We start from the raw sequence: 19,226 nt of genomic DNA on the forward strand, positions 1-19,226 counted from the left end.
GAGAAATCTCTCCTTTCTCTCTCATTCTCTCTCTCTCTCTCTGGGACTGGGGTTTCAACTCAGGATCTCATGCGTGCTAAGCAGGCATTCTATCACTTGAGCCACTTCCCCAGTCCTTTTTGGCTTTAGTTATTATTGTTTGGATTAGAGTCTTCTGTTTTTGCCCAGAGCTAATCTCAGACCATCATTCTCCTACCATATGCCTCCTATGTAGCTGAGATTACTGTATGCACCACCATGGCCTGGTTATTTGTTGAGATGGGGTTCCATTAACATTTTGTTCAGACTAGCCTTGAACTTTGATCTCTCACTCTCTGCCTCTTGAGTAGCTGGGATTATACAAGTGAGCCACCGTCCCTGGCCCTTATGCAAGATCATTCACCTTGTTTTTTAGTGGTGATATAACACGCCTTCTGCCTGCCCCGCCATCTGAAGGGTGTACTTTCCCTATATTTTGCTTTCACTTTGTTTTTAAATTGATAAACCTACTCTTATTTAAGTCTTCTCTGTGTCTATCCTTAAATTCTTTTCTGATGACCCAAGTTTTTTTTTTTTTTTTTAACACTTTTCTGCTTCTTTTCCATGCTGTGAAATAGCCAGGGGAGCAGGTAATGAAAGCCAAGTAGATGAGGCAGCCTAATTTTGGACTTTTTCCCTCCAAAATTATAAGCCAAATAAACCTCTTTTACTTATAAATTATCCAGCATCAGGTTTTCTGTTACAGTACCACAAAATAGATTAATACAATGTTTATGAGGTATATAAAAATCTTACAAGGACATTATGTGCTTTGTATTGAGAAATTAAATTTGAATTTATTTTAGCTTGCTTGAACAAGGAAATGCAATAATTATTTGAAATCTGGTTTCTAATGACATGAATGGAGGAAAGAGTGGTAAAGAATTAGTGAAGGAAAATAAACTAGCCCTAAAAAGTACACTATGGAATAAAAAAGAAAATTTCATGAAGTTTTCAGTGGGTTTAAAGAACTATAAGTCAGGTGCAGATATAAAGATAGACAAACTTGGATGAAGACAAAAGATCAATTTTAAAAAAGCAATGCACTGGATATCTTATTGGATAAAATGAAATATGGGGTCACATAAGATGGCCTTGGAAAAAGACTACTTGTTTTGAAATCTGGACTTTAGCTTATTTAAGCTATCTTTCACATTTTTTATCCAAAATGAAGACAACAATTCATTTCAATTGTTTTGAGTTTATGTAAGATAATTTGTTTATAAATGTGTGGTGAATTAGATAAATATTTGATAAATATTACTTTGATAGTTTGAAAGAATTGCAAAAGGCTTGCTGGGAATGGTGGTTCACAGCTGTATTCCTCACACTTGAAGGCTGAGGCAGGAGAACTGCAAGTGTGAGGCAAGCGTGAGCTACATAGAAGTTTTTTTAAGATGAAACTGCATCGCATAACAAAACCCTGACTCAGCAAAACAAAACAAAAAAGATATCTAAAAAAAATCAAACGTGAGGCCCAAGGGAGTGAATTTATGTACTTAAAAGGCAGTTTTCCTAGTTTGGGGGGTACACTGGCATCTGTTATTATGCCTCCTTTGAGACTGGCTATTTGTTCTATGAATTAGGAGTTTGTTCCTAGGGTTTGCTTAGTAGTATTTTATTGGATAGATGAACCAAAAAATAAAATTTTAAACAAGTCACCTGTTGATAAGCACTTAGGTGGCTTTCCAGGTTGAGACAATAAGTATTTTTAAAAATATAATTATATAATATAATTATACTTTATAATAATTGTTTAATAAAATTTTTTACAACAAAAACCACTAGCTATAGATGAGAAATTTGATATCTTGGATTTCATCAGAATTAAAGATTATGTTCTGTAAAATAATCCATTAAAAAAGCAAAAAAGAAAACCAAAGACTAACTGAAAATAATATGTAATCTATATATTTGACAAAATATTTACATTTATAATATATAAAGAACCCCCTAACATAAAAACCAAAGAGCCCAAGAACAATGAGTAAATGATTTAAATAGATATTTCACAAAATAAAATACTGGTATGAATAATAAATATGAAAGTTATTTAACACAAACAATCTATACAAGTTGAATCTTAATGAGATTCTTTTACATAATTAGTAGAATGGCTAATAAACAATTGAAAACCAAAACCAAAGCTACTACTCCTGCACAGGTAGGACAGGCAGAAAGCCTATGAGCTGCTGGTAGCAATGCAGTATGGTAGAACCATTTTGGAAAACAATTTGCAAGTTTCTTGTGAAGTTAAACATTCAGTTACCATATAACTGAGTAACTCTACTCTTCATCTACTCCCAGATGAAAACATATGTCCACAGAGCCTTGTACATGGATGTTCACTTACTTTACTTATTATTGTCCCAACCTGGAAGCCACCTAAGTGCTTATCAACAAGTGACTGGCTTAAAACAATTTTTTGGGTTCATCTATCCAATAGACTACTACCCAACAAACCATAGGAACAAACTCCTAATTCATAGAAAAATAGCCAATCTCAAAAGCAGACAGAATAAAAGATGCCAGGCATAAGAGCTTACATCTTGCTATGTTTTTCCTGAACAGGTAAAACTAATCTATAGTGACAGAAATAAACTAAAGTAGGTTGATTGGGGTCAAAAGAAGGGATAGGATTGACTGCAAACCTTTGAGATAACATTGTAGTTGTGATGTTGGTGATGCTTTGACTTTTGTTAAAACTCATCCACTTAAAAGGGTTTCAAATTATTTTATGTAAATGTTACCTCAAAGCAAAATACTGAAAATGTTTTAAAATGTCATTCATATAAAGTTAAGTAGTTCATAAAAAAATTTAATAAGATGCCCAGACTTAAAATATAGCACCTAGTTTATTTTCCTGAAATAAGCTATTTGAAAAAAACCTTTTTACTGAAAAAGAAAAGAAAATCGAAGTCTTGAGGTCTCCAAAATGTAAATTGCGAGTTGCAGTACTGCTCAAATAGACATTTGATGAGGAAGCGTTCAATACGGTTAGTTACTTCTCTGTAAAATGCTCTGCTTTGCAAAGGGGTTGAGATGCTGCAAGAAAATGGAAAGGCATTATTAAATGTAGCATATATTTGCCTTTCACCACTGATCTCAGTCATTGAAAAAGTATGTACAATTTAAAAATGACAACAATGTATTGTACAGAGCAAAAGATTCAATAACTTGGAATTAAGTCACTCTTTACGCGTGAAAGAAAATCATTAACAGGATAAGTGCGCAGGTAGTAAAAATTATGTGGAGTAAGGGTGGACTAAATAGAAAAGGCACTGAAATATCAGCTCATGCTCTGATAATTCTGGAAATACTCTTTATGTTTTCTATTTAAAATGGCAGAATTATAAATGGGACACACATATCATCCAAACCTCTGGAGAAAACAAAAGAAAAATAACATAATCCAGGTAGGAAAAGCCAGATGAGAAGGAAATACAGAAACATACAAAATAAAAAGTGTAAAGTGTGTGAAGCATGTAAGAACCACAGTATTAGATGAAGCAATAATTCACAATGAGTTAAATTCTCCACGCACCATGTAAAATTATGTAACATACCCAAAGAAGCACTTTGAATTGAGAAGTAGCTGATTTATTTATTTTCCAGTATTTCATCTTAGAAAATGCACACCTAATAACTATGCAACAGCAAATGGTCAAGAAGAGGACGGAAGAGACAAGACCGTAGAAGAGACTTTAAGCAAATGTTCGTTATAAAATCTACAAGGATGTGGGTTGGACTTTCTCAGGAAATGACCCTACTGCACAGGAAGCTTCTTTCTCATTATGAAGGGTCTATCCAGAAGAGGCATTTCTCGTCAAAGGCATCTTTATTTTTCTTTGCATACCCAGAAGTGTGTACATCTATGTGTACTTGAAGACGTTTTCATCCATCTGTGGAGGAAGAGAGTAGAGTTTCTAAAAGTCAAAAAGCGTATCGGTAATCCTGGTAGCAAGTAAAGAAGTTCCTAATTACAGAACACCCAGACTTGATTTCTGCATCTATCAAAGAATAGATGCAGAATAGAATAGTCCTTACCTCATGTGTGGTAAGGACTGAATGTTAATTTATAGGAGGAATTTATAGACATGTAGAACAGTGCCTGGAAGAGAGAAAGCACAGTGCACATGTTTGCTATTACTACTTGTGTTTCTCAGTTGCCTCCTAACAGCAGAAACCATGTCTGTCTTATTCACATTACATGGAACTACGCTTAGCTCAGTAAGTATCTGTTAAGGAGTACACACACCTGCTATGAGGAAGACTGAGGTAGAAAAGGGTTCCTGTGTGGGGTGCCCAGGTAGGCAGGCCTCTGAGGAAGGCAGAGGAGAGATTCAGTAGAGCAAGAAAAATAAGCTGAGTATGGTAGTGCTTGTCTGTAATCTCACCTACTCAGGAAGAGGAGGCGTAAGGATCTCAAGTTTAAGGCCAGCCCAGGTAAAGGTAGCAGTGAGATCCTGTCTCAAAAACAAAATAAAAACAAAAGAACTATGAAAATAGAAGAATGAGCAGGCACTGGTGGGTCATGCCTGTAATTCTAGCTACTCAGGAGGCAGAGATCAGGATTGTGGTTCAAAGCCAGCCTGGGGAAATAGTTCACGAGACCCAATTTTGAAAAAAACCCTTCACAAAAAAGGGCTGGTTGAGTGGCTCAAGATGTAGTTTGTAGGACCTGAATTCAACCCCCCAGTACCACCACCCCCACCCCCACACACAAATAGAAGGATGAAACCTGTTGAAATTGTTCTCTAAGAATGGGGGAGGAGGAAAGAGGGAGAAACATGGAGGCGGTAATCTAACTAAGATATATTGCAACCACAGATGTAAATATTACAATGTATCCCCCTGTACAAATATTATATACTGATAAGTTTTTTTAAAAAAGCAAGGGCTGGGGGCATAGCTCAGCGCAGATCACTTGTCTAGCACATACCAGGCCCTGGGTATAATCCTCAGTACCTCAAAAAAAAAAAAAATATATATATATATATAAAACTTTGGCTTGTGGCTTTGAACCACAATCCTCCTGACCTCTCCTCCTGAGTAGCTAGAATTACAGGCATGACCCACCTCATTCTTCTATTTTCATAGAATTCTATGAATATATTTCATAGAATATATATATATATAACAAAGGGCACTGTTATCTGCCTTAGTAGCACCATTCTTTGATATCACAGTCCCAGATTGCTAGACGTCTGCAGACCAGGAGACTGAAAGGAGGGGAACAGCAGGGGAGACAGAGATCATGTAAAAAAAGGACAAAGTTGATGACATCAGGGATAGCTAAGGAATGCCAGCAACATCATTTTTCATTTTTCTTTTTTTTTTTTTTTTTGCAGTACTGATGTTTGAGCTCAAGGCCTTCACCTTGAGCCACTCTACCACTTCTATTTTTGTGATGGTTTTTTTTTCAATAAGGTCTGGAGAACTATTTGCCTAGGCTGGCTTCAAACCACAGTCCTCCTGGTCTCTGCCTCCTGAGTAGGTAGGATTACAGAGGTGAACCACTGTGGCCCGGCACTAGACCTTATTCTTACCCTACCCACTCTTTCCAGGCCCCAAATAAATGATGACAGGAGCCAGAGCCAGGCCTGATGTGCCTTTATTTCTTTCAGTTATGCTTGCGGCTGGAGTGGGGGTGGGGGAAGAGCCCATGACCTGGGCTCCCTGGTGACCAGGGCTGATGATACCAGCTGCCATAGGTGAGGAACCAAGCAAAGGTGCCCACTGCAGCACCCACCACCTTGTGAGTGTACTGGTGGAAACAGACGACAGTACAGAGCAGCAAGAAGTTCCAGAGGCCCAGCAGCAGCACATTGAGCAGGAAGACAAGGCGCAGGGGTGTGCCAGCCGGCAGCCCATGGGCCAGGTACTTGGCGAACACTGCTGTTTCTTCGGCCATGAGCAGGCAGCAGAAGGTGAGCAGGAAGGTGTGGGAGGAGACTGTGTAGCCCCGCCACTGGTGGCCAGCAGCCAGACAGCTGCGGCGGTCAGGCAGCTCATGGAGCAGCAGGCCCTGGGGTAGAGGCTCAAAGCAAGAACCAGTCAGGTCCTCAATGAGGAAGAAGGCCTGGCCGGCCCCTCGCCACAAGCTGCCCCCACCACCAGTCGGCTCAGGTGTCTGGCGGTCACTGCCACGCGCCGTGTAGCCAGGAACACCACCAGCAACACAAAGCCCCCCAGGAAGGTGCAGGTCCAGCCCCATGCGGAATTCACAAACTTTCTGTGGGCAGAGAAGAGGAAAGGCTGCTAAGACCCCCAACCCATCCTCCACCCTGGATTACTCTGTCCAGTTCTGCACATCAGCAGCGCTTCTCCTTCCCACACCCTTGACAGCCCCAGTCATTTAAACTAGTCCATCTCATGCCTAAACTTGGCCTTCTAGGGCCCACATTTCCTCTTCAGCCCTATTCCTGACTTGCCCTGTACCCCCAGGCTCTGTTCCCCTCCCCCTCCCCTGACCTTCTCAACCACCTAGCCTATTTTTAGTGTTCCGACTGGCAGGAGAACAGAAGCCCGAAGAAGGGAGCTGGGCTCTCAGAGTGCAGGGAGCCTGCTCCCAGGGCTTTGAGTGAACTCACATGTTGAAGAAGTTGCCGTGGCTAGCGAAGATAGTCCGATAGTTGACATGGAACTGCAGAAGGGATCCGAAGATGACCACAGCTGCCAACCAGGCATGGTAGAGGCGCCGTAAGCAGGGGCTGCCCAGGAGGCGGGCAGCCTGTTCACTTCCAAAATACAGCAAGGCAGAGGCCACCCAGAGCAGCACCTTGACCAGGCAACCCAGCAGTGCCTGGATTTGGGCCCTAGCCCCCACCACCGCCCCCGCTCCATGTTCCCTCCCCTCCCCACTAACTGCCTGCTCTGCTGGGCAGCAGAGGAGGGGCTGATACCCCCAACACTCTGCGGACAAGAACAGACAGTGACAGGTGTGGCAGATACAGGGCAGAGGCCTGATGGCAGCTGGCAAGCCACGGAGAGAGGTGGGGGGCAGTCAGGGGCCAGGATGGCGTGCTGCCACGTCAGCAGGGTCCTGGCCTTGGGTGTGTGGAAGTGTGTTCTGACAGCAGCCTGGGCCCTTTCCTGTTAGCTCTGTGTCCTCAGCTCCAGCCACGTTCTAATTCATAGCTCAGGGTTAGGCCTGCTGTTCAAGACTATTCTTGTCCACAGCCTGCTTGAGTCGCCTGCCTCAGTTTGGTCAAAGTCCCTCTACCGCTACCTAAATTCTAGCATGATTTTACTCCATAGAAAAATCACAGGCCATGAAGATAAAACTAAACCTTGGAAGTCATTAAAACAAATCTGTGTCTTATCACCAAAGTGGTCTGGTTGTTCTCCCTGGGTTCTGAGCAGCAAGGTGAGTGTCTACAACATTGTGTCCACCTCAGGCCCTGGAAAGCCTATTAGCTGGGATGTCCTTTCCAGTGCTATGAAGCCAGCAGCTTGCCCAAGCTCCAACTCCTGTCTGGATGGAGGAGGGGCTCTAAGGGGCTAGTTTGGTTGAAGACAGCTGTGCGAACTGGTGGTTGTGCAAACTAGATGAATATGTCAGGCATCATATCAAATGGGGCACTGTTTGTGTTTATGATGGGGTTTAACTCAGGCCCTTGCACTTGCTAAGCAGGCGCTCTACCACTTGAGCTGTGCCTCCCAACCCAAGGTTTTTTCATTGATCATGTATCACACTTTGTAATAAAAGGATGTAATTCAAAATTAAAGAATGGAGGTGTAGCTCAAGTGACAGGGCATCTGCTTTTCAAGTGCAAAGTCCTGAGTTAAAACCCCAGTTCTACCAAAATAATAAATAAAATTCATTTTAAAAAACTTCCCGGGAGGAAAGATGAAGGAGGGGGTGAATTCAACTATGATAACTTGTCAGTACTTTTGTAAATGTTGCAATGTACTTCCAGTACAATAATGAAAAAAAATTTTCCTGGGCTGGAGGTATAACTTAAGTGGTAGAGCGCCTGCTTAGCAAGCACAAAGCACTGAGTTCAAACCCCAGCACCTGGGGGGGGGGGAGGGCGGGGAATTTCCTGTGAATGGGTGCTGGTGGCTCAAGTTGTAATCCTAGCTACTCAGCAGGCAGAGATCAGAAGGATCATGGTTTGATGTCAGCCCAGACAAATAATTTGCGAGACCCTATCTTGAAAAACTCCATTACAAAAAAGGGTTGGTGGAGTGATTCAAAGCGTAGACCCTGAGATCAAACCCCAGTACTACCAAAAAAAAAATTCCTGTGATCATAAAGCCCTACAAGTTAATTTTTTATTTTACATCAAATTTCCATAATTATTAGTAGTACTAAATATATGATTAGGACAATCGCTTACATTTTGATGACTGTATTGGAAATGTTTCCTACTGAGGCGAATGGATAGTCCATGGACCCTTGATCAGATGAGGCTCAGTTTTATAAATTCCCTCTTAGTTTGGCACCCTGGAAGTAATACAAGTTCTATGTGAGCTGATAAAATGGGAAGGAGATCCGGCATGACAACTTCACAGTAAAGCTTTTTTGAGGAAAGAGAACACAGAGGCTGGGTATCTGGACAGTTACTCTTTTTTTTGGCAGTACTGGGGTTTGAACTCAGGACCTCACACTTGCTAGGTAGGTGTTCTTCCTGCTTGAGCCACTCCATGAGCCCTTTTCTGTGAGAGTTTTTTTTCCAAAATAGTGTCTTGTGAACTATTTGCCCAGGGCTGGCATTGAACCACAATCCTCAGGATCTTTGCCTACTGAGTAGCTAGGGTTACAGGTGTAAACCACTGGAGCCCAGCAGAGTTACTCTTTTAATATCACCTATTTGGGCCAGATGTGGTGGTATATACCTACTCCAGCTAAGGCAGGAGGACTAGTTGAGTCTGGACAACACAGTAAGACTCTACCTCAAAACAAAAAAGTCCCTGTTTGTGAAATAGGTACCCCTTTTACCTCTTGTGGTAAGTCCATCAGCACCCCTGGAAGTACGTTTAGAAAGCATGCATGACATGTTGTGGAGAAAGATCTAGATATAGTGATGTGAACTCCATCCGCCTGACTTTTAGTTCGTCTGAAGCCTGGGGTTCTGAGTGGGAGGCGTCAGTGTCTGCCAGTTTCTCTGGTTCTGCATTCATGGGCCACCTCTTCTAAAGTCTGAAATAGCTCCAGAGTAGAGCTAACGCAGATACTCTTAGGTTCTATCAGAAAACATGCTTATCTTCTGCTATCTCCACGTCTACTCTGATGCTAAGTTTCTGAGGCTGGTGGGGGAGGGCCTGTCTCAAGACTTGGTTAGAAAATAATTTTAATATATTTTTTTCATCTTGGGGCATCAAAGGGATGTTTTCTTCTATAGAGCAGGATAGCTGAAGACTTTGGTGAAACTATTTTCTTGAAGTAAGAAAACATAAGACTTCAGATAGGAAAAAGAACAAGACAGAAACACTGAGCTAGGTTCCCACAGACAGTTTAGTGGGGGAGCCAAAGCCAGTAAGAGGACAAAGGAGTCCTACTTCAACCTCCTTTCTTGAAGCTGCTGGTCTCCAGCAGGATAATCAGGACCCTCTGGGAAGCAGGGCCTGCCCCACGCTGGGCCCCATGCAGCTTCTGGGAACTCCTGCCTCTCACACAGCCGTCAAAACTCAAAGACCCAGGTATAAGAGACACAGTCCCCACCCCTGAAGGGTGCTGAGGAAACACCTCTCTCCACCCTGCCCTCTCCCGAAGACCTCCCAAGTGGCTTGAGTGACAGTCACACACTACCAACATACTAACATACAAATACACTGACAGAGACTAAGTCACTCACTCTCACACTAACCCACACATAAACACTCACACATACACACCTACATGCAAACACACATACACACATTGACTCACACACACAGATACACACACCTTCACACACTCAGACTCATACACCCTCACACAAAAACAAGTTCACGTTCTCACACATATATTCACCTACACATGCACACCCTCACACACATACACTCACACATACACACATTCACAACACTTACACTACCACACACATACACTCCAACACTTACACTCACACACAAACAAAATCACATATGCACCCACTCTCACACTCACTCACACACTCATTCATACTCACTCATACTCAAAAATAGACTCACACACAAACACACTCACAAACATACACATATACAAACAACACACATAGATGCCAACACACACACACACACACCCATACACACTCCGAAACACAAGGACTCCCTCATCCTCACACACTCACACATATGTACATACACACACTCACACACACCCACATTCACAAGGACACACACACACACACACTTACACAGACAAAACAAAACACACAATTGTACACACTCATACACCAACACACACATACACATAAACAAAATGCCCCTTTAATATTAGTATTTATTCAAGTTTTAAATATAACAGGACTAATTATTGAAGATACAAGTTAAAAATAAGCTGTGCTTCTCAGGTGTATTTGTGAAATGATTGATATACGCATAATTAGAAATAAGAACAAGTAAGAAAAACTCTCTTCTTTAGCTGAACTATACCCCATTTCTTTTTTTCTTTTTTGGCTTTTTAATATAGGGTCTCACTATGTAGCCCAGGCTGGCCTCAAACTCACGATCATCCTACCTCAGACTCCCAAGTACTGGGATTACAGGCATGAGACACCAAGCCTGGCATATTCTTATTTCTTATAAGGGAATAAGCACCCAAATTGAGGGGAAATATATTGTATGTGAGGAACAATGTTTCACTACCTAGCCTTGCTTTTTCTCTTTTTAAAGACATGGAGTCTTGCTATGTTGCCCAGGCTGGCCCTAACTAGCTAGATTCAAAGGGCTCCGCCTCCCTATTACCTGGGGTTGTGGAGGCATGCACCATCTTCCCCAGCAGCTAATTAACTCATCTGTTGCTGTTTTTGGTGCTGGGGATTGAACCCAGGACCTTGCACATGTTAAGTACACACTCTATCAGAGGTACACCCCAATCCCTCTCCCATTTCTTAAAGTCCGTAACTCTAAAGTAAATGATTGAATTCATCCTTTTTTCCCACTGATAGCTATTCTTCCCCCTTACCTTCCACCCTGCTGTGGAGACTCTCAAATGCACTAGGAAGAGAATCTTATCCAAGAGGTGACCCATAGGAAGAAATACCCAAACATCAGGAGTTTTAACTCCAAGGATGTTGACAGCCTTTTAAGCTTCACTCTAACATGTTCCTAATTTTTTAATAAATATTTTTAATGAGTGAAAAACCTGAAAAGTCACTTTCTCTATTCATTTTTTTGTTCCTGAGAGCATTTAGGAACTCAGTAACTTCAGCCCGGTATGGTAGTGCACACCTATAATCCCAACCTTTGGGAATTGGAGGCAGGAAGATAGTGAGTTCCAGGCCAGTCTGGAACAAAAAGAACAAAAATACCAAAAACTTTAATCATAATTACTGTTACTCAGTGAAAAAGAGTTTAAAACCATTCTGCCATCAATCTTTAAATATACACAAATTTAAAAATTAAAACTCAACCATACCTTTTTGTAAAAGTTGGCACAGCAGAACCATCTGTCTTCACATGACAATCTGGGCTATTTAGCAGGTTAACTGGGACTCTTCCAAATGGGCACGACTGAAATGATTTGAAAGACTGAGTAATCAACTGGGAAATGCAAAGACTTCACTACCACCACCTTCATCAAAGCAGACTGAAAGTGACTCACCCGTTTAGTTTTGTTAGTTTGTTTCAGGGGATTTCGATGACTTATTTCGGCATCTTGTGGTGGTATGTTCTCTCTAAACAAAAAGAAAGTACCCAGTTTTTCAAAGAATAATATTCATGTGTATTTCCATTTACTGCTAAACATGGTTACACTTACAAAAAAACTCTTATGTAGACATACTTACATAAATGATGAGTTTTCTTACCCATACAAAAACCTGGCTTTGGTAGCCTGTCCTCTGGAATCACAACCCATGTCCTTACTTTTGTAAATGTCCAACTGAACTGGAGAATGAGTCTTGAGCAGTAAACATTGTAGATGCTGTAAAAATTTCAAAACTGTGGTTAAATTTGTAAGGACATAAAAAGTACACAAAAAGTAATCTTACAGGGCTGGAGGTGTGGCTCAAGCCATAAGAGCGCATGCTTTGCAAGTGCAAAGCCCTGAGTTCAAACCCCACTTCCATCAAAAAGAAAAAGTAATCTTACACATAAGAAAATTTTAAAAATCAATTTATAATAAATAATTGCCCTCCTGTAAGAAGACATGAAGATGTTATCAGGCAATTCTAATTACCTCTTCAATTCTCTTTATATAATTGTCTCCCTGGGATAAACAGCACACTCTGTTTCTATAAGCACAAAGCCATTCTCTTGCTTTGACTGAGTTGTTTTTAATGTTACCAATGAAATTTTGATTAGGCACAAAAGATAAGTATCAACAAGGTAGGTAAGATCTTTTTACTTCTAATAGTCTTATCTCATTTCCATTTGCAACTAAACAGATTTTGAGTATTCCATGTAAATATTAGTCCTACAAAAAGTTATTCTGAATCCTTTCTGCAGTACTATCTACCGTGGAAAAATATTAGCACACGTTAATAGTTACCTGATAAACCCTTCTTTTCCTCCTCTGAAAACAGCTGCTTCTTTTGTAGGTTTAAATTACATATGGCAATTTCCAGCATTTCTAACGGTACTGCTCCACTTTCTACAGCTTTATGAAGAAGCAAAAAAGGATAATTGTCATTTTATAAAGCACTCTTCAGCCCAAACTCCAAATACGTATTTATTTCATCAGAGCCTAAGAAAAAATTTAGAACACTTAAGCAAAGATAATTGTCCCAAGACTTATGCATAAGATTTCATAGGCAAATAAGCAATGTCTCATTTCTCATGCATATAATCAACTCTCTTCTGATAACACTACGTATTCAAAGAGTTTCATTGTGTAATATGCAATTTACCATTTTGTATTCATTTATAAATTGTTCACTTTCAGAAGCAACAGAAGTTTAACAGAGCAATACAAAAGAAAAAGCAAAATCTAATTACAGCAGTTAGAAACAGGCAATTCTAGATATTAAAGTAGTCCTAAGAGCAACAGTCTCTTAGAACACACTGTAAGAAATATCATTCACAGAAACATTTAGTCATCAAGGCAAGGTTGACATCTTTGGCTAAAAGGATTTGTGTTTAAAAAAAAAAAAAAAGTGATCAACTTTAGCTGTCAGACTTAGCTATTCCATTCCCTAAATACAAAATGACTGAACGATAATTACCTTTCTGACGACAGACTGCCAAACAAATTTTCTTTGAAATGCAAAATTTATCCTTTGTACTTGATTTATAAATTTTAAATGTACACATCATGCAAATATGGAGTGTTATCAACAATTACAGGACCCATGAGCTATAATGCCACACACTGGCACTCAGGGTAAAAAAGACGATTAAGAGATGACTTCTATTTCTAGTTTCTGTCAGTTTACAAGGTTTACAAATTTTAAAGAACATGAACATATTTGATAGTGGTTAAATCCACACATTTATTGAGAACAGCAGCAAAAGTTCACATAATAAAGAATTTTTAGACAGCAAATGAACAACTTAGATAAGAACTAGTAATTTGAGAGTTTGGTATTTTAAGACTCCCTTTGAAAATCTAATAAAAACTATGGAATACCCTCCACCTCTACAAAACACACACACACACACCAGACTGAGCAGAAGATTTCAGGGATGTTGCCTATTTCCTGAGAGCCTATCAAGTCTGTTCAAAATAATCATAATTTTGACCTTAAGGCTACTGCCACATTGCAGTGGCTTAAAATTTCTTTTTTATAGCTAACTCACTTTATGTATTCCAAAGATGTACATTTCACTGCTATGAAACAACAGTTTAAATTCTAAAAGTTATGTGTCTTTCATTTTACGATACTCAGTGAAGAAGCAACTCTTCTTTAGATGTATCCTGACTCTTATAGCACAAACACTATGTTCATGCTGATGTTCATTAATTAAAAGAGCTACTATAATGAATATTGTTTTTATGTTTAAGTAGCACCTCCATTTTCTCATCTAATCAACTTTTGCCTTAAATTTCCACTTCGAATATGATTTGATATTAGGACGTGTTAGTTTAGGATGCTCTTTTACTTCAAATGTGCATTTGACACCTTTCGATTACCTTGAGACAGTTCAAATTGTGCAAAAGATATATGCACAAAAGCACACTTTTTGCAGTTGGCTCTGGCCATTTGAAAGTAGTCACGTGCATCATCGGGCTCTTGCATACTGTAATAAAAACTCAGAGTCAGTCCACACTTTTTGGTTTTTTTTCAAAAAAAGACATAGCTACCTAAATTTGGTAGTGCTTCACTTTATTTTCCAAAAGACATGGAATTTGATTTCTCCTGTGTATAAAATAAAACAAGTTATTTTTAAAAAATCTTTTTAGGCAGAGTCTAAAATTTGTAGGTCTTTTTGAAATATGTACGTAGAAAACAGTTTACACTAGTCCCTTTTCATGTAAACTAATTTACACTAAAGGCAAAAGTATTTGGCCAAAAAATATTAATTTGATATGCTTTTGTTTTCCCTCTTTACGATATAGTTACATATTATATAACATAGTCAAGCGAAGTTAAAATGCTAATACTTACGCTTTTAATTCAGCAAATCTCACTTGAATTCGAGCAAAACTCTCATTTTGGCCATATTTATCTGGAGGAAGTGTTTCGATTGCTTGACTATAACGACCAATTAATTTATTTAAAAGAGCATCATTCAGGGGGACACTATTTTTCTCTAACTTAAGCAAGAAATTCAACCAGTCCTCTGGGTTGTTCGCCATCATCATAATTTGGTTAGCAGTTCCTGAGTTAGCTGAATAAGGACAACAAAATATATTACAACAGAGATAAACATAAAACAATTCCAAACTGCATTTTTTCCTTCAAGTTATAGTTAAACAGTTATAATATCAGTAATAATTTTTAAGACAGTAACAATTCATACTAGAAAATCCTCCATCTATCATTTATTTCATGAAAAACTCAAAAACTTCTTGCTCTGGTCCTAACTTTCTTTACAGCCTTACCCAGTCAACATTCTTTCAGTATACCTCAAATTTACTTACAAAACCACCACAGAAAACCAGCTTTACAAAAGATTAGAAGCTGATAGTTATTTTCTTCTTCCTCCAAGTTACCTACATTTCTCTGAAAGGCCCTAATAATTTCCTGGTCTCACCAACACATAGCTAGCCTGATCTAGACCTTCAGAATTTATAGGACTTTTTGCAGCTGTCAGTTTTCTCTCTGTGGAATCCCAACCCGTAGAAACATCAAGAATAACCCTTCAAGCCAGGCACCAGTAGCTCCCACCTGTAATCTTGGCTAGTCAGGAGTCAGAGATCAGGAAGATTGCGGTTTGAAGCCAGCCAGGGCAAACACTTTGTGAGACCCTATCTTGAAAAAAAACCCATCACAGAAAAGGGCTTGTGGAGTGGCTCAAGATGTAGAGTTCAAACCCCAGTACTGCTAAAAACAAAACAAATAAAGGCATAGGTCAACAGCAAAGGCATTGGGACATGCGCTGCTCTAGGATACAGAAGAGACATCAGGAAAGCCACTGTAACTGGAACAGAGAGTAAGAAAGGATAGAAAAAAAAGGGCCAGGGGAGAAAGAGACCAATTCTTCAAATCAAAAATCCAGTGTTTGATGCTAAATTTATATGTAATATTAACATTGATAACGTGTGCTCATTCAGAGTAAAAAAGGAATGGAAAAGAAGGCGTATCTACTGATGGCAGGCATATCAGCGGAAATAGCTAACAATAATGAAAGTACTAAGAAAAGTACCTGTAAGCACACTAATAAGAAAGAGCATTTCTTTCTTTCCCTGCCCTCTTCCCTCTCTTTCTCCACCCCCCTTCCCCAGCCCTTTCCCTTCCTACCTCTCTCTCTTTCTTTGTGTTTTGAGACAGGGTTTCACTATGTGCTCATGCTGGCCTTCACCTTGCTGTACAGCCCCAGCTGAATAAGAGAACTAGAGATCCTCCTGCCTCAGCATCCTAAGTGCTGAGATGACAGATGGGAGCCACCAAGTCCAGATGATGTTTCATCTTTTTAAAACAAGCAGACAGTTGTGGACTAGTTCCAGACAAACAGGTTCAAATAAAGTGCACTCTGGTAGATAAGCATCAACGACTGAGAAATGTACATTATATTAACACAGAGGTTAACATCTACTTCCTTATACCTTACAGGACACTTTAAGTTAATTGCTTTTTTTGTTTTTGCTTCTTTAAAAACAAGAGGCTAGAGATATAGCGCAGTAGTACAACATTTGCTTAGCATGTGTGAGGTCGTGAGTTCAATACCCAGCATCGCAATGAATTATAAAAGGAAAAAAGAAAAAGCTTACCTGTAGTATCAGCAGAGACTTTATTCAAGCTTAGCTCATCAGTAAGATCTTCATTTTTAAAATCTCTCACTTTGCTCATTATGGAATCGATTGTCAATTCTCTGCCACTTAACTCCTCAGCCTCCATTTCTAAGTTGCAACTAGTTTTCTGGAACCCAGAAGATGAAGCATTAGTTTGGGGAACATATCTAAATGCAACTCTTTCTTAAAAAAGTCTTAGTGGAGCTACGTGGACTAACATAATGGATCTATATGGCTTTGTAATCTGTCCGGGAAGGTTTCAATAGGTAAAATTACCTTTTCTTCCCAATGGCCTCTGTAAAGTTGCAATCCTGAAGTCACTGCACAACACAAAAATTTCTCCCTCATTTTAAACTTCCTTTCACTTTTTTCCAGAATTATGTCCTGTGGGCCATCTGCAAATTTTATCATTTAAAATATATACAGTGTTTGCCTGGATTCTGGTAGTAACATATAGACAGGAAGAATCCCTTTGGGAATGAAATTAACTGCTGCTCTAGTCATCTGCTTTATGTGCGTAAAGCTTCACAATGAATACTTTCAAAGCAGAACGTATACTGATGCTTGAGATTCAGCAGCTTTGTCCTTGTGTGGATTTGGCAGAATCAACGAACTACTGCCTCAGTCATTCTACTACAGAACTCAACTACAGTACTGAGCACGTGCTCATCTGCATAATGGTGGGTGGTGTTAGGTAAACGAAGTGTCTACAATCTTTCTTCCTGTCCATCTCATCTTTGTGATTCTCAAACATCAACAGATTCACTCGGGATCACTGCCTGCACTGTCACCTGTTCTGGAACTTGACAATAAAAAGGGGCGATAAAGTAGGCAGCAAGTTATCACCCACCCCTTAAATCAGGTTTGAAAGTCCAATGTCAGGACACCACCGCCTGTCCCAATTTTAAGCCAGCAGAGGAGACAAATCTTCTGCGCCAGTGCCCGCCGCGCCTTCTTTCCAGCGAGGTCCACACGCGCTTCTTACTGCGGCATCACCCCACCCTCTAGATCGCAGAAGCCGCGAACCTTCCCTCCCCCGCCAGGTCATGTACACGCGCCCTGTCGGCTACGCAGCTCTGTGCTGCCCCGCTTCGCCCCCACCCCTCTCCGGTCTTCGCTGCTAAAGAGCCCACATACCGGCCGCCGCCGCTCCTCGATGCGCCCGTGAGCCAATACTCGCCTCCAGGAAGCCGAGCGGAAGAGAAAAGACGGCACCCCCATCTCTCTTCGTAAGCGCGTTTGAGTTGCTCCGCCGCTATCGCCGCGGCCTCCTATTGGTCAAGGTTAATCACGTGGGAGCGTCTGTGGTGATTGGTTCCTTGCGTCGGCGCCTCCCCGCCTCCTGCGTTCGGGAGCCTGACCCCACGTCTGTAGCCCCTGGTAGGGTGCTGGGTGGAGCGCGGCAGCTGCTTCCCGGACGCGAGTCGGCTGTCTTTCCTGCTCCTCCAGTTTAAGCAGGCCCAATTTCTGCCAGGAGGGTGGCCACTCCCGGCGGAGATGAACATCGGGGCGGGAACAGCCGCTCACCACATCAAGTGCGTGGTGGGTCCTTCACCCCCACGCCACCCCGCGGCTGGGTCCCCAGCGCCCTCACTGCGGGCCTTAGGGAGGGCGTGGCGAGAAAAGACGTTTCGCGGCTCAGCCCTGCAGCCCGCGCAGGAATCTCGGTGCTTTTGTCATTGGGCTCCCATTGTTGTCTGGAAGCACCACCCTTGAGTCTTCCTTGCCTCGTCAAGCCAAGACCTTACTTACCCTGTGTCAAAATTCTCAGGTTCCGCCGGGATTGCTCTGCCGTAGTTCGCTCTATCAGCCCCTCTCCCTCCGGGGGTCCCAGTGAAGGGAACAGGTGTCCGGGTGGGGAGGGAGGGCGGCGCTGCTAAGTGGCTTTGTAGTGCAGAGCAGCGGTTTCTCTTCATCTGCGAGAGGAGAGGAGATGATCTGTGACACGCTGTATGGTAAGACCGGTTGGTTTGGGGATATGTGTAGGAAACTACAGCTGTCACCTGTGAACTTGCAGGCTTCCGTTAGAACCCTGTCATCCCCAGCTAACATGAGACCCTGTCCTCTCCGCTTTGGATATCAGCAAGGATCCCAGATCTTGGTGGCGCAACTGCTTTACATAAAATGCCGTAGAATTACATGTGATCTCTGTACGTTCTCCTGTTATTTTTAATCATCCATAGATTACCTAATTAAATGCAAACGGGATATAGTTATACTGTATTATTTAGGGAATAATGACAAAAAATCTGTGTACTATAAATGTAATTTTTAAAAAATTTTAGATCCACAGAGGATTGAATCCATGGATATGTACCCATAGATACAGAGGACTGAGTGTAGTGAGGCAAAATTAAAGCAAGACCAAAGCCTTCACTGGTCCAAACTAACAAACCTGAAAGCAAACCTTTAAAGAATCAGACTGTTTCTACACAACTTACCTACAGGCCGGAACACAGCTCAGGAATATTTATAGAAGTACAAGAAGATTCAACAGGGTCAAATTTAAAATACGTGGGGCTGGGGGCGTGGCTCGAGTTGTAGAGCACTAGCCTAGTAAGTTTGAGACCCTGAATTCAATCCCCAGTACCACTAGTAATAATGAATTTTTAGAAGTAAAATATCTGGCATCTAATGTAAAAAATTACCGGACATTCAAACCAGAAAAATGAATGCAACTCTAAACGAAGAGAAATGGGTCAGTAAGTTAAAACACAACCATGAGTGGAACAGAGAAGAGAAT

General features: G+C 41.0%; 3 protein-coding genes across 6 annotated transcripts in view; 1 reads left to right on the forward strand and 2 right to left on the reverse strand.

Moving 5' to 3' along the window:
* Window positions 1-19,226, forward strand: part of LOC141410440 (sialin-like) — a 345,752-nt gene that overhangs the window by 136,254 nt on the left and 190,272 nt on the right.
* Window positions 5,617-16,604, reverse strand: LOC109679970 (fat storage-inducing transmembrane protein 1-like). The gene is given in 10 exon segments (XM_074068296.1): window positions 5,617-6,120; window positions 6,123-6,253; window positions 6,612-6,758; window positions 11,567-11,661; window positions 11,753-11,825; window positions 11,958-12,073; window positions 12,641-12,748; window positions 14,222-14,919; window positions 15,420-15,575; window positions 15,993-16,604. Coding segments are annotated over 6 exon segments (975 nt in total). The 5' UTR covers window positions 12,008-12,073; window positions 12,641-12,748; window positions 14,222-14,919; window positions 15,420-15,575; window positions 15,993-16,604; the 3' UTR covers window positions 5,617-5,641.
* Window positions 17,693-19,226, reverse strand: part of LOC109678697 (inhibitor of Bruton tyrosine kinase-like) — an 86,222-nt gene continuing 84,688 nt past the window's right edge. For all 4 annotated transcript variants that reach the window (XM_074068299.1, XM_074068298.1, XM_074068300.1 and 1 more), the window contains exons 7-8: window positions 18,236-18,399; window positions 17,693-17,754 (exon numbers count right to left, since the gene is read on the reverse strand). In XM_074068299.1, coding sequence (XP_073924400.1) covers window positions 17,739-17,754; window positions 18,236-18,399 — 180 coding nt within the window. In that variant the 3' untranslated portion in view covers window positions 17,693-17,738. The remainder of the gene's footprint in view (window positions 17,755-18,235; window positions 18,400-19,226) is intronic.

Source organism: Castor canadensis, chromosome 3 (genome assembly GCF_047511655.1).
Source record: "Castor canadensis chromosome 3, mCasCan1.hap1v2, whole genome shotgun sequence".
NCBI lineage: Eukaryota > Metazoa > Chordata > Mammalia > Rodentia > Castoridae > Castor > Castor canadensis.